This window comes from Tiliqua scincoides, chromosome 4, assembly GCF_035046505.1.
Source record: "Tiliqua scincoides isolate rTilSci1 chromosome 4, rTilSci1.hap2, whole genome shotgun sequence".
NCBI lineage: Eukaryota > Metazoa > Chordata > Lepidosauria > Squamata > Scincidae > Tiliqua > Tiliqua scincoides.
This window is the reverse complement of record NC_089824.1, coordinates 156984540-157000306: the sequence shown is the minus strand read 5'-3', so window position 1 is coordinate 157000306 and position 15767 is coordinate 156984540. Positions and strand designations below refer to the sequence as shown.

Genomic DNA, 15767 nt, shown 5'->3' with positions numbered 1-15767 from the left:
CAAGGAATGAAGCATGCCAAACATCTTTTATCTCCTTCTTCTAAGAGTGGGCCCCAAGTTCACCACCAACTTCATGACTGTGAAGTGTTAGACGAGAATATGTCATCGGCTGACTAGCTAGGAAGATGAATACTGCACCATATTCTAGAGATTCTCCCCTTGTGAATGTCAGAAAAGGCATCTGCTGCAGATAGCACACTGCTGCAAGACCTTCCATTGCTTAGCTCTTTTGAAACATCAGCCTCTTTTTACCCTTAGTTCCACAGCAAAAAAATTCCACACACACAAGCAACAATGTCCAAGCCAGTTCTATGCAAAGGAGATATTCACAAGATATCTTGACCACAACACTTGTGGCCCCTGCTCTTTGAAGCTGTTTTTCCACCCCTTATGCAAGCCACTAAGCTGTTTTTATTGGGCATTAATACATACCCTTTGTGGAAAATTTCAAATTTAATTCCTTTGACCTGAATTGCTCTTCGAAAACCTCTGTGATTTCGGTTAATATTTAACTTGAATAGTTGATTATATTCTGGAAACATACAGAAAAATAAATGACACATGTGGAACCTTGCAGCAAAGTTCTCCACCTTGCAGAGATATTCCTGGAATGGTGGTAAGGGGAGAGAGTGGTCCCACAGTCCTTAAAATTATCTAATCTTCAGCTGATTCTACCCAATTATATGATTCCCTGCATGCCAACCCCAAGTTTCTATCCCTCGGTCCCATTCCAAGCTAAAACAAAGCCAAGAAACAATTTTAATATTTGCATTAATTGAAATCATAGTTTTAACAGTACTGGTAGCTCTCAATTTGCGCAGTCTTGTGACTTTTCAAAAAAAAAAAAAGCAATTTCGAAATTAATGTTGGAAGGATAGTGTAGTGGTTTGAGAGTCAGACTTAGACCTGGAAGATCCAGGTTCAAATTCCCACTCAGTCATGAAGCTTCCTGGGTGACTTTGGGCCAGTCACTATCTCTCAGCCTCACCTACCTCACAGGGTTGTTGTATTAAAGGAGGGAAGGAACCATGTACACAACAAGCTCCTTAAAGAAAGGTGGTATAAAAATGTGAAAAATAAATAAAAATAACGTGGAATTAGCACAGGGTTCTCATGTTTTCATATATTTAGCTGGCAAGAGAGATATGTAGGCCATTTGGCATGCTCTTCACTGCAAAGCCATGACTGGAAAACTTCCATCTGCCTAACCCCAGAGGGCCTAGACTGAAGAAAGCAAAAAAATTTGTATTGATGCATCTTAAAGGTGGACATGATTAACCAGCAAGTGTCTCAGATGTCCCCAGCATGCTTGACTTTCAGGAGAGCACTGTTCGTACAATTAGAAAAGATAAATTGCCCAGTCGAGCACAGCTGCAAGTGCCAGGACGACCTCTTATTCTAGAAACTCCATTATGGAGTGAATGCTGAACAGGTGGATAGAGGATCAGCATAATATACTGGTCAGCATGTTCCTGTCACAGGAGAAAGCCCATGTAAGAGCTCCAGAAGGAGGGAGAAAGCCCCCTGAAGATATTCACAGCAAGTTCCAACTGGTTCACTAACTTTTGGCAAAGATAAGACTACCACAACATTTAAATGACTGGGGAGGTTGCATCTACCGATGGCATGGCTGCTGTGTGATGCCTTGGACCCCCTGAACACTATTACTGAAAAGAGAGGCTAATCTGCAAAGCAGAGCTTCAATGTGGACAGAACAGCTCTGTTTTGGAAATGTATGCCAGTATGAACGTACATTTCTTGGAAGGAGAAAACAGCATCAGCTTTCAAGGCCTCTAAGAAACATTACAGTTTGCTGTTTGGGGGGAACTTTGCTGCATATGAGGCATATGCAGAAACTATGTGCAGTTTTTGTGGAGAAATCCGCAACCATAAAGTAACAATTCTTTCCTGAAAGAAGACAATCCCCCCAACACACACACCTGGGCGGTTGGTGTTTTTGATCACTGATGTTTTACTTTTTTGAGCTTGTTCCTGTTTTAAGAAAAGAAAATAGATTTACTCCAAAAGCAATGGAACACGTGGAGCAAAACTGTTAGGATTTTAAAAAAAATTTCTACTGAATGCTATCTGCTTTTTGCTTGGGGAACAAGACCTACATACATGTACATAAGGTTATCTGCAAAAGTAAAATGTACACAGTCCATTTTAGATACAGTGAAAATGCAAATATTTGAAAATCAAAATTAAATATACAATTGATAGAAACAAATGCTGCACAGGGAGATTAAAAATGCTAACACTCCAATAACAGATCCAATGCTAACACTCACTACTTTCCCTTTATTGCAGAACAAGAGCCTGATATGCGGAACTTCAAGAGTTTTTTGTGAGTCTTCCTTATTCTCAAGAAAAGAAAGAATATCAAACTCTGAGCTGCTCACTCAGTAAGCTGCACCACTTTAAAGAATGACAGTCCAAAACATGTACCAAAATAAACTACCACCCTAAAGGAGAGAAGACTTCTCTAGGGAGTGACCAAGGACAGTGTTATCCAATTAGCCACTTCTAAAATGTACCCTAGTTCACAAACAACACAGGCTTTCTATTTGCCAATTGCCTCTTAGGTGTCCAAAACACAACCCCATCAGATACAAATGGCACTATTACTTGTTACCATCATAGGTGCCTACTGCCAGCATTAATATTACCGCAGAAAAGCAAGCAGAAGTCTCACTTCTTGGCCCCTCCCATAAAAACCAGGCTTTTCCCACTGTGGGCAGATTCTTTCAGAGCAGGAGTGTACCAATCAAGTTACCTTGGACACTTCTAGGAATCCCAGAGGGCCACACCACTACATCAATCATGGAAAAGCATTAGCATCTCAATGCCCGCTATTCAGCCTAGTCTGTTAATCTCCTGTTTTCTCTGCCTCAGTATCCTCTGTATAAGGATTGCCAGGAAAAGTGTTGCTGCTCCCAACATGGCCAGACAGCCAGCCCCATCAATTTCAGAGAGATCTGTCATTCAGGCTTGAGGTGGAAACTATGAGGCAAAAGCAAAGCAGCATCAAGTCATCTATTAAAATAGCATCCGAGATACCAGCTTCTTACACTGCCACTCTGGAATGCTGACCACCAAAACATAAAAAGATTTCGGGTTAAGGCACTATTCCTACACTGAATTCATAATAAAAATTTCTCAACATGAGGAAGAGCAAAGGCCACTTGATGTATACTCACTGTATTAGGGTAAAGGAATTCAAATTTCACAAATGCATCCAAATCATTTGATGCCACACCTGGGTAAAGAGAATAATTTAATTCAGCAAATAGCCCTTGAGAGGCCAAAGAACACTCTTCCTCAAGAAAGCATCACCATTAGATGAAGTACTAGTTCTCCCAACTAGTTGCCATCCAGTACTCCAACACTGGGGTGCTCTCCCTTTCCTTCCGTTACAAGGCAGGTTCTTTTGAAGAAAGACTTGGCTGGGAACTGAACTAGGAGGCACCCACCCACTCCCTCCTTAGAGTCAGTCTTTCTCCCACCCCTGCAGTGAACAATTGCAGGTTTGTGGCCTGGCCTGAGGACTGACAGACATTGGGTGGCCAGCAATCCCAGAGGAAAAGGCAACTACTGGCCTGTGTTTAGAAATATTCTTGCTTGCCATTTCGATATTGCTGTTACATAAGCCTCATTCCATTCACAAGTCCCACCAATATGGGAAAAATCCTTGGAGCTGTTACATACCAACTAAAAATTACCTGGTGGAGCTGGTAGATTTATTCCTCTCACAATGATGAGATGCATTTCTGTGCTAGTAAGTTCAGAAAATATCCTACAAACAAAAGAACCACAAATTTACTTCAGCAATCTGATATACCCACATTCTCATGTGCTTGCACAACTAAGAAATAAATGCAGAATTAAGTATCAAGGAACAGAATGATAAGCCTACATGCAGATATAAAGCTAAACCATGTTGGAGAGAATCAACTGTCGGGGTCATGTGCTCCGCCAGTCTTCTTTCATGCGGGAGAGGGGAGATTGAAATTTTCCATTTCCAATAAATTTTACTTTGAGTTATGTCCAAATTCAGCAAACTTTACATAAGAACAGCCCCACTGGATCAGCCCATAGGCCCATCTAGTCCAGCTTCCTGTATCTCACAGCGGCCCACCAAATGCCCCAAGGAGCACACCAGATAACAAGAGACCTGCATCCTGGTGCCCTCCCTTGCATCTGGCATTCTGACATAACCCATTTCTAAAATCAGGATTTCTAAATGATTTCTAAAATCATTTCTAAAACCAAAAACTTTGGTTTTATTCTAACCACAGTTAGAAGCAGTGTTCCTTGTAAGGGTTCTGTGCTGGTGCGTGGACCCCTATGCAGCTGCATGGTGTCATAACACTGCATCTGGACATTCAGCAATGATGTCATCACATCATGAATCAAGTTACTTCCATATTGCCAAGCTCTGCACTGCACGGTGCTTGGCAGGAAAGTACATGGCCACTCAGCAGTGCACCTTAGAGGGAATGCTGGTTAGAAGACAAACAAGGATTTGGAATCAGGATCAAACTATGGTTCCAGATTCTAGTTTGTGAATGAACCGGGGTTACAAAAAACTGCACTTTCCTGAGTTCAGATGTAATGGGGAACTGTCATTTATTCTAAATCAGAATTGGGAAACTTCATATATGCAAAGAATAAGAGGGGGTGCAGGTCTACAGAGCTTGCGTCTTGAGTACACTTCTGTACTTCAGCGAGTCATGGACTCTTCGCTCACAACAGGAGAAGAAGCTGAATGCTTTCCACATGCGCGGCCTCCGACGCATCCTCAGTATCACCTGGCAGGACAAAGTTCCAAACAACACAGACCTGGAACGAGCTGGAATCCCCAGCGTGTATACACTGCTGAAACAGAGACGCCTGCGTTGGCTGGGTCATGTCGTGAGAATGGGCGATGGACAGATCCCAAAGGATCTGCTCTATGGAGAACTTGTGCAGGGAAAGCGCCCTATGGGTGGACCACAGCTGCGCTACAAGGATATCTGCAAGAGGGATCTGAACGCCGTAGGAATGAACCTGAACAGATGGGAAACCTTGGCCTCTGAGTGTTCTGCTTGGAGGCAGTCTGTGCAGCATGGCCTTTCCCAGTTTGAAGAGACACTTTGCCAACAGACTGAGGCAAAGAGGCATAGCCAGGGAGACAGACCAGGGACACACTATACTTGCTCCCAGTGTGGGAGGGATTTTCACACCCGAATTGGCCTTTTCAGTCACACTAGACACTATACCAGAACCATCACTCAGAGCGCGATACCATAGTCTTTCGAGACTGAAGGTTGCCAACAAGAGGGGGTGCATGCAAGTCCAAGACTTGGCTCGCCTTACACATATAATATTAAGCTGTGATTCTGCATTCCATCTGCATGTGGCCACTGTACAGATTCAAGGTAATAAATAAATAATTTAGGGGTTATGTACTTCAAGCTCACAGGACTCTCTGCTGACAACTCATGTTTCTTGTAATGCTTAGTTTTGCTCTAATGTAGTCACTTTAGAAAATTTTTGAAAAATCTGCCCTTGCTGGGAACCTCAATTCAGAAATTTGCAGCATTCTGGGTTATAAACTCCTAAAGATCTCAAAAGAAATTCACAAAACTCATCTCTCTATGGCAGAGGCTCTCAAACTTTGAGGGAGCTTTATTCCCTCAGTAAGTTCTTGGGGGGGGCCCCCTACGGCAGCTAAGGGGGGTGAAGTGGTGCTTTGCACTTACTTCAAGAAGGCAGGGCAGCAGGAGGTGAAGGGAGTCCTGTACAGCGCTCCCCGAGGCTTGGAACATTTGCTAAAAGCGGGTGCAAAGCACCTCCTGCAAAACGGAAGTGCTTTGTGCCTGCTTTTAGAGAACGTTCCAAGCCTCAGGGAGCGCTGTGAAGGGTTGCGCAGGGCTCCCAGCACCTCCTAGAGCCTGCTGCAGCCCTGTCTTCTTGAAGTAAGTGCAAAGTACCCCCCAATCCCCTTAGCAACGCGATCCTGGGAATCGCGTCACTGCCTCTCCCCCTTCCCCTGCCCCTTAAAGGGACTGGGGAAGCTTTACACAAACTAGTGGGTCACGACCCACCAGTTTGAGAACGACTGCTCTATGGGAATGAGAAATTTGCAATCTTCCCATCCTCATTATGCAAGATCAGCCTTTGACTTTCCATACCTTACAATTTTAAAGGTTCTCTCTTGAAAGTGATGGCTTGGGGGATCCAGCCCTTGGGCCTGTGCAAGCTGCAAGATGTCTAGATCTTTTTTACAAGTCTGAGCCAATTTTTCAAACCTAGCAGGAAAAATCAGAAACAACAATAATCCACAGCTGGAAACTTCTTTGGCCGCAAGTGTAAATCAGTGAGCTAGACAGATCCAACAACTGCTAAATCATGGATGGCAGACCCTATTCAAATAGCTGTACTCTTCAATAGAGACTGGAATAGCTCCATGACAGAGCTCAGTAACAGAGCTGGGATTAGAAATGTAAATTGAAAGCATTGTACTCATGGAGCAATTGTCAAGGGGACTTAGCCCACATTTTTGAAGATTTTAGGGATTAAAGAAGTCCAAACAAAATAGAATCCCCCTATACTTAAACCACATCTGATATCCAGTTACTTTTATTAAACAAGCACAAAGCAGGAGTGTGAAACTTTGCTGGGCAATATGTTTCACTTTCAAACTAAAAATTATGAGTAGAGAGTACCCTATTACACTTTACAGAATAAAGAAAAAGAAACAATTGCTTGTTAATTTGACCTAGAAGATAATTTTTTTCCTTTTAAACTAGAGAAATATAATAGGACCAATATCATGAAAGCAATAATCCATTCACAGTCATGACCTACCGTGATGTTTCGCTTACATTTCCCAGATGTGTGAACTGCTTGGAATACTGCACACATTTCTATTAACAAGGGAAAAGAGAGGGGGAAAAAGAAAAAAAAAGCAGTGTGTATTACAAAGTCTCTTACAGTTTGCCCAAGAATTGTAATTTTAAACAGTTTTTAATGTGACCATACAGAACTGTACAGCCTCATTTACCCATACAGCCCAAGAGATATTTGGATAAGCAAAGTATTCTTAGCACAGCATGTGAAAGTGAGAGAACAGATTAAGATCAATGATGCAGATCTTGCCAAAAGTGACCTCATTGACTTGGACAAAGGAAATGATGCAACATGAATTCAACTCAAAGCGTTTCAGAGAATTCTGGTGCTTTTGACACAAGTCTATTTTCAATTGGCAAAGCAAGCTATGGGAGGTCTGATTCCATTTGCTACTATACATCTTTATGAATCTTTAGCCCATCTTGTCATAAAAAATGAAAAGTCAAAATCGACTGGATGTCAAAGATAACAGGCATATTTGCTCTGTCAAAGACCACTCCACAATTCTTATTCAAGCTAAACAGAAGCACTCTTCTCATCGAAATGGGCTTTTGAATAAAAATAAAATAAAATAATTTATTTTTTGTTTTATTTGCATAAATCTGTATTTATTTAATTTTTTTCAGGAAGTGGCCATTAATTTTTGCATGAAAAAAATGAGTGAGAGACATAATTCTTTGTCAAGTCTGTTTTCATATTAGGTCTATGAGAAGGAAATCAATTTCCAATGCAATAAAATTAACTGTGTGCAAAATTTTGTGCATGTGTGTGTTCATCAGTTTTTCAAAGGACTCTATATGACCGCCAAAAAGAACTACTGACCTAGATGGAGTGAGGGGATAATAAAGTGTCCTTTGAAACTATACAAAAAAGCAGGAGTATGAGGAAAACTAACAGTGTTCAGGACACATAATATTATGTTTCCACTACAGAGCATTCAGCAGTTGATAATGTTACTGGTGTTGGAAGAAGTCAGCACTCACATCATATTGGTCTTTCAACAGCTTAATAAGCTGAACATACACCTCTTCTGCTTTCTGAGAGATTCGGACGTCCTCATGATGTATGAAGATAAAGTCACCCTCATCATCTGTGGGAGGTGAAGGCAGCTGCACAGCAATACACAAACATGTCAGAGCTTCCCTGGAGAAAATGTAGCTGAGAAAGACAAAGGCCAGCATCAACACAGTTGGACTACTTAGAAAGGATCAAAGCGCGGGTGGGGAAGACCACCTAGGAGAGGTCAGCAGTGTAATTCACTTAAAATTGAAAGAATCATCTCAAGCCTTCTGGTTCATTGGGCTGACATTTGGTACCCATTTCTAGGGCCTGGCAATTTTCTAGTGCCTAAATGTTGGAGTAGGGAGTGATGGAGCAAGTTTAATGACCTTGGTCTTCAACACCACCACCAAATCATCCATCAACTTAAAAGTACATGAAAATGAGAAGTAACCCTTCTATGCCTGAGATTAGGAGAGATTTAAAACTTCAGCCTTCCTGCATTATATAACAAAAATACCCTAAACATCTGAGGCAGGACCCATCAAACTGGGGTATAGTAAACCATGCACAGAAATGAGATAGGAAAAAGAAGTGGAAGGGTTTGGTGATGGTAAAGCAGTCAAGGTTTAGTTCATGCTTAAAAAAAGAATTAGCTGAAAAAATTTATAAGGTGGTACTGAAAGTGGTTGGCTGCAAATGAACGAATTCAAAATTAAAGAAAAATCTTAAAGAGGAGAGTAGGCAAATAAATAGCTGGGAAGATGGAGAGCAAGATTTCCATCTGGACCAACTGTGGAAAAACTTGTGCTTCATGAAAGAAAGACAAGCTATTCCAAAGTGAAATCCAGAAGGGGTGCGTTCAACTGAAATAATGAGCCACAGATGTACGAGGTTGTTATGGATGGCACTGCTTCCAAACTTCATCAGCCTTGAGACAAGCTTCGAGTTTCTCTGCTAACCTTGGAAATGTCGACCAACTTGCCATTTTTTGCTTGCTCAATCTTTGGTTCGAAGCTTTTGGCTGTTTTCAGATACATCTTGGCCTGTTCAAGATCATTTTTCTTCTTTGCTTGAATTGCAGCCTTCAAATATTGTTTTTTTCTGTTCTCCAGAAATTCAAGATGCTCCTTGGCTGAAATAAACAATCAACTTGTTTTGTTTATTTAAAAAAAAATACTTTTCACATTCATCTGACAACCAGAATCTCTTCATTATTTTTGATTTAATCCAAGATGAAATCAGGGGTTAATGATCAACCACCAGAGAAGTCCCAGAAGAATGTGCTTCATTCTATATATTCAGTGGCAATTTCATTTTTAAACCAACAAAAGAGTAGGACAGGGAGATGTTTACAGACACCTACATAAGTGAATCGTGAAGTCCAAATGTAGATACAAGAGGCCTGTGAACAAAAACTATCACAGCCTGTACAATAGTTAGCAGACATTTGGTTCTAAATTAATAGGACACAGTGGTAGCAGCTGTAATAGAACCTGGTGGCATCTTAATAGTACTGATATTATAGAGAAGAAAAACCAGTGGCATCACTAGGATTCATGTCACCCGGTGTGGGAGGCCTGTGTGTAACCCCATGCAGTGGGCGGGGCAACGCCCCAGGTTGTGCACGTGGTGATGTACCATCGCCCTGCCCCCACTGGTTTTTTGGTTGTACCTTTTGTTAGAACACAGATATTTCAATGTGGTTTGTTTCATTGCATTCTGCATGAAATTACGCATTGATTGATATATAACATGATGGTATTATTCCTCCAAATTCTGATTTTAGTGATTTTGAAAACTTGTAGAGTCACACACACACACACCCCTGAGTCAACTTACTAACATTGCAGCAGTTCTCAAACTTTTAGCACTGGGACCCACTTTTTAGAATGACAATCTGTCCAGGACCCATTGGAAGTGATGTCATGGCCAGAAGTGACATCATCAAGCAAATTAAAATAAATAATTATAAATAATTAAATTAAAATAAAAGAAATAATTAAATAAGGGGGAGCCAGTCCTGTTCCACCAAGTGAATCTACTCTGAAGTAAGTCCTATTGTGGTAAATGGGGCTTATTCTGTAGTCTGTCTGCAACAACAACCCCCCAAAAATAATCAGTGAGATCTTCAGCCCTCCCAGTGCCCAGTTTAAAGTTCTTCTATTTCAGGCATATCAAGATAAAGACCCTCCTGGCTTCACAAGTGCAAAATAGAAAACTTTCCCCTTACCAGCTGAAGCCTCTTTTTTGTCCTTTTTAGTGGGCGGGGGGGGGGGCTGCCTGCCTTCCGGAGCATCTCCAGCTCCATTGGATCGGGACCATTCTGGTGTCCTCACATTCCCCTTTGCCTGGCCTGACCAGCAGCCAAGGCACTTACTCATGAGTAAATGCGACGTGAGGCCGCTTGCTTTCCATAGGGCTCAATAGACTGTAGCTGGGAGGGAGGGAGGGACCTCCTTCTCCCTTTTATGTTTTTGGGGACTTCATTCATTGGATCAGGACCATTATGAAGTCCTTGGAGTTCTCTCAGCTGCCCTTTCCAATGGACTACTCACGAGTAAACACAGCCACGTGGCTTCGTTTACAGCTCAGGCTCGCAGCTGGGAGCGATGGGACCTTCTCGGGTGTTTTTGGGAGGCTGCATTCATTGGATTGGGACCATTCTGGTGTCGTTGGAGTCCTCTCAGCCTGCCCTTTCTGAGGGACTATGGCAAGTACGCCTACTCATGATTAAACATGCAGCACGGCTCACTTTCCATAAGGCTCCATTCATTTTTTTCCTTCCGGTTTTTTGGCCATAACTTTTGAACGAAAGGAACTATTTCAATTCTGTTTCTTGCACTGCACTCTGCTGGCCATTCCGCATCCAATGGTTGTATGGCATGATGCAGTAGCTCCTAAAGCCGTGAAAACGCATCACCTCGCCGGCATGTCACCCAGTGCAGCCTGCACCCCCCTAGCAATGCCAGTGAGAAAAACTACAAATGGTAGTTTTACTTAAGTTTCAAAACTGGGAGTGGGATATTCAGCAGAAAAGAAACAGGACTTCTACAATGAACATATAATACATTATCCATCAAGTGTCCTAGGTGTTTTTATTCTTATACCTTCATATGTTCCACTCTCATTTTGCCTCCTACTAGGTGAATGTCTAGTGTCTGTTTCTTGTAACCAAAATAGGTAAAATGGGCAAAAGTAGGGACACGTATGCAGTTTCATGCAGAATTCGAAAACCTTCACATTACACTTCTGAAATGGTCCCATAACGGTTACAGGAAGACTAAGATCTTCCTAAGCTCAAGGCAGAAATGGATGAATGGAAGGATATTGTGCAATTTGTTTCCCAATGCCTTAGTTGTGATCCACTGGTGTCAGGAAGGTATCAACCTCCCCTTACATATGATTTTGCATTTTGCTCCTGTCCAATTGCCCTAGAGTACCTGGAACTGCCACAACTACAAAACAATATAGTAGATGGCATGAAGATACACCCAAGGAGTTTCTATTGGGATGCCTTAGTGATTGCATTTTAGCTCATGTTCAGTGTCTGATTAACAGCCATTATTTGGGGGGCAGGCAAGACCCTTCCCCATGTTATAATCACCTGGAAGAAACTCCTTCCTCCACCCCTTTTTTGGCCTTCCCGTGCATTATTGTGGCTTGCCTTGTTTGAGACATCTGGAGTAATCTGGTCTGTAATTAGTATTCTTTAGCACACCTGACCTTCACCAGTATACCTCCTGCCTGTGGTGTGCTGTGCTGTGCTGTGATCTGGGTGGCAGTCTGATATGTGTTGGCAGATCCTGCTTTGTTGCTGTAGTTTCCCATGAGTTGTCTCTTTATTGCCTCTTCCACCCTTTCAAACCCCCTAAAGCCTTCCATAGGACTTAACATTAAGATAAACTGGCAAATTATTCCCACTCTGCACACAACACTGTGGGGATGGTGTGAGAATATACAGACAAAAAGGCTTGTGGGAGAAGCATTTTGTGTCATGGTGATACACAGAATCAAACACTTCAGCACAGAGACAAATGCACAGTGAAGATTCCCTACTTATTTCTATCCTTGCAGCATAGCTGGCAGGACTCTGCTGTTGCATGCAATCTGCCCAGTCATCCAAAACTAAATCAATTAGATAAACTAAATCAATTAGATAAACTTGCTTGCTGGGCAGAAGAGTGGACTCTGTAGAAACTCAGTATGTGTGGGAAGGGTGCATTTTAAAAAAGGGGACACACACTCATCTGGAAGACAATTTCACAGATTTCTGTGCTCTCCTTTCTAGAGGAGCTACACAAGGTCTTCCAGGTATCTAAAAGGTTGAAGGACAGAATTGGTTAAATTTGCTCCAGTAGATAAAACACAGTTGCCAGCAGATCCATACATTTGAAAATAATGCAAATATGTAACATGTTTTAATGGGAAATTGTCAGTCTAAATCATTTTGCTGCTGCTGAGGGAAAGACAAAATCCTAATCAGGAAGCAGCAGAGCACTTGCAGTTATCCTAGACACCAGTGGATTTGGCTTTTTGGCATCTACTTAAAACGTACTTACTATATATGAGTTTCTTTGTCATCCTCAATAGCCAGAGTGAACCACTGCCCATTACTTTTCCTTTCTGAGGTCCAAAAGTCCCTGAAAGCTGTCAGTATGCTCCCCCAAGTTAGGCTAAAGACTAAATTAGCCTAAATTTTTCTCCAAGACTAAATATTTCTGTATTAGAAATAGTTTTACTTTACCTTCCCCTCCCCTCCCAGTAAGAGGTGCTCAAGTCAGCTTATGAGCAAATTAAAAATCAACAATAATCAAATTTAAACCATCATAAAAATTCACAAAATCAGTATAAAAGTGAAAATAATTGGCAGTGGACAATAAAAACAACCCCATGAAAGCAGAAGAAAACTAAATGCCATAAAGCCAACAAAACAGATGAGTTTCCAGTTGCTTCTAGAATACTGGTAGAGATAGGGGTCGCCCTGAACTTCACATGAATTTCACATGCATAGCATCAACATGGAGAAGACTCTCCTTGGCATCACCACCAGCTGGACCTCCACTAGTGGCAGAATGTGCAAGGCAGCAACAGAAGACAGGGGATGGGCATTTCATATGGGGTATGTGGGAGAAATACAGTGATGCCTCGCAAGACGAATGCCTTGCGCAACGAAAAAATCGCAAGACGAAAGTGTTTTGTGATTTTTTTGGTGACTCGCAAGGCAAATTTTTCTATGGCTGTGCTTCGCAAGACAAATTTTTTGCATTTTTTTGTTTTAGTTTGTTTTAAATCGCGCTTCGCAAGACGAAAATTTCGCAATATGAAACGACTGGCGGAACGAATTGATTTCGTCTTGTGAAGCACCACTGTATATCAAAAAGACTTTCTACAATTAATGCCTTGTGTGAAGAACATACACAAAATTGACAGGCAGCCTTTCAAATCTTACCAACTGGAAAGAGAGGCTGGGTGGGTTCAGATGTTTCATGTGCTGGTAGAGGGGTTGACGGAGAATGGTTCTTCTCCACAGAGCTCTCTTCCTGGATTACAGCAGATGGCACCGTTAGTGTATGAGCAACTGGCACTGTTTCCTTAGGCAGCTGAGTAGGCTTCTTGGCAGCGGGAGCCTGAGTGGAAGATTCTCCCTGGCAGGGTCAGAAAGGAATTAAATGTAATGCGCATGAAATCCAGATATAAGGTCCAAGATGGTGACTGATGCTATATAAATGGATCCCCACTACAGCAGCCATCTGTTGTGATGCTGCAGAAAAGGAAAGACCCTTTGTGTGTTGATATGCTCTGCAAAACAGAGGTTTTGCAAAACATGAAATGCATAGGAAAGATTCATAATGGTAGAGTTCAGAAAGTGTTGAGAAACACCTGCATGTGTCTGTGCAGCCATGATCCCTAAGTGGCCTTTAACAACATGGGTTCAAGCATTGTTACTACTTAGGATATTTAAACATTGCTTTTCAACAACAACAGTTCCCAAAGTGGTTTACCTAGCAAAAGGTCTCACAATCTAAAAAGAAACACAAAAGCAGATACCAGCATGCTGTCACTGGAAAGGATACTATGCTGGAACGAATTTGGACATGAGAACCACCCATTTAAAAGGAGCCTCTTTCAATCATTGGAGGGTGAGGTGTGCAGCACCCTGTGCCCATCAGCTGGGAGCCTACAGGAGCTTCACCTCACTCCCATTTGCATCCTTACTTCTTCCTTTTTAATCTGCAACTCTAGCAGTACGGTGGGGTTAGAACAAGGAAGTTGGGAGAAGTGGTGCCCCACTTTCACTTCTCCCAGCTTACTTGTTCCGTTCTTACTTTGCAACGTACTTTTTAAACACAGAGAGAAAAAAAACATAGGCAGATTGAGGAGGAAGATTGGGTGAGATTGTGGGGGGTGGGAGGGGAAGGAGGTAGCAACATCAGTCTTATTTCCTTAATGGGAAAAGAACTGCTGCCATCACTTCCTCCACTGCCTCCTCTACTCTGAAGCAGCATGCAGACAGTGGTGGGGCAGCAGCATGCAGACAGTGATGATGACAATGGGGGTGGTAGAATTTCAGTGGTGCTTCAAGTGCCATTTAACTCCTTGGGCTGGACTTGGGGAATAGTCACCCTTAAACCTGCACAAGAAGTTTCTGTGCCAAGGACTAAGAAAGACAATTTTATGCCCATATGGTCCAAAAGGGAAGTTAGATGAACTGCTGGATTAAGCTACTGAAATAATACAATATACCTCCTTCTCCTCCTCTTTGTCATCCTCTTCCTCCATCTTGACCAGCCTGTTAGCATTTTCTAACACTGCAGCAACTGTACCATCACCATCTGTGGGAGCCACTCCAGGAATTGGAGGAAATCCTAAAAAAGAAAAATATATGTTTCAAAATGGCTGACTCCAATAATACAGACATTAGAAGGTTTCAGATATACCATAAACCTGAAGAGACTGAAAGTTATGCTTGCAATCAAAGTTACAAAGTCTGATATCTCTGACAAGTGTTGGGAACTCCAGTCAGGTGACTCTGACTTGAGTTGTGAAAATGAATGATTTGGGGTGACTCAGCGTCTCGTGAGTTGCACAAGTGGAAGACTCTGAAAAAAAACCACATCAGGGCCCCCTGACACAGCACTCGTCCCCATGCATGCTGACTCCAGTCATTGTCTGGGGGTGTCTGCTTATTGATTTCACCCTGTGGAAAACCTCGTGGGGCCAGCATTCTGACAGCGATCAGCAGGGAGTTCCAGCCGGAAAGCAGGAAAGGGTTAATGATTGGGCAGGAGGGAAGCGGGCGTGAGCTCTTTTTCCCTATCTCTGATAGGAAGGAAGGAATCAATGATCACTGGACAAACTACAGGCATTTGTGTATTTTCATTGGCTGAGGGAGAGCAGGAGGCAGAGCCCAAGGGGATTCTCACCTTACAATTGGCTGCAAAAGCCCAGGTAGGCAGGAGAAAACTCTTTTGCCAATTTCCAGCCTCATGACTTCTTGTCTGTTGTTACTTGGGGGAGCAAGCCTCATTGAATAACTGGCTATAGTGGGACTACTTCTGAGTACAGCTGCAAGGACTGGGTCATCCTGGTAAGCCTTGCAGCTGCTGCTCATGACCCTCCTCTCTCTTGCTGCTTCTGTCCCAGCTCTCACTCAGTTCCTCCCACCCCGTTTACAGACGGAAGGGGACAGCAGGGGAGTAGTTAAAGAGAACATCCACACAAACAGAGCCGGCAGCAGCCCCATTTTTCCCACAGTTAGCTTTTTAATGGGGAGGGGCAACCTCAACTCAAGTCAATTAGAGTCACTAAAGGGCGACTCAGAGACACAGAAAGTGTCCCTGTTAGGACTCTTACTCGAGTTGAGTTGTGGG

General features: G+C 42.5%; 1 protein-coding gene across 3 annotated transcripts in view; it reads right to left on the bottom strand.

Annotated features, from left to right (window-relative positions):
- Nucleotides 1-15767, bottom strand: part of CC2D1B (coiled-coil and C2 domain containing 1B) — a 42291-nt gene that overhangs the window by 4646 nt on the left and 21878 nt on the right. For all 3 annotated transcript variants that reach the window (XM_066623143.1, XM_066623144.1, XM_066623145.1), the window contains 10 exons: nt 14641-14762; nt 13346-13541; nt 8856-9028; nt 7878-8003; nt 6853-6911; nt 6177-6293; nt 3723-3796; nt 3201-3259; nt 1941-1992; nt 433-532 (listed from right to left, as the gene is read on the bottom strand). In XM_066623143.1, the coding sequence (XP_066479240.1) occupies nt 433-532; nt 1941-1992; nt 3201-3259; nt 3723-3796; nt 6177-6293; nt 6853-6911; nt 7878-8003; nt 8856-9028; nt 13346-13541; nt 14641-14762 (1078 nt within the window). The remainder of the gene's footprint in view (nt 1-432; nt 533-1940; nt 1993-3200; nt 3260-3722; nt 3797-6176; nt 6294-6852; nt 6912-7877; nt 8004-8855; nt 9029-13345; nt 13542-14640; nt 14763-15767) is intronic.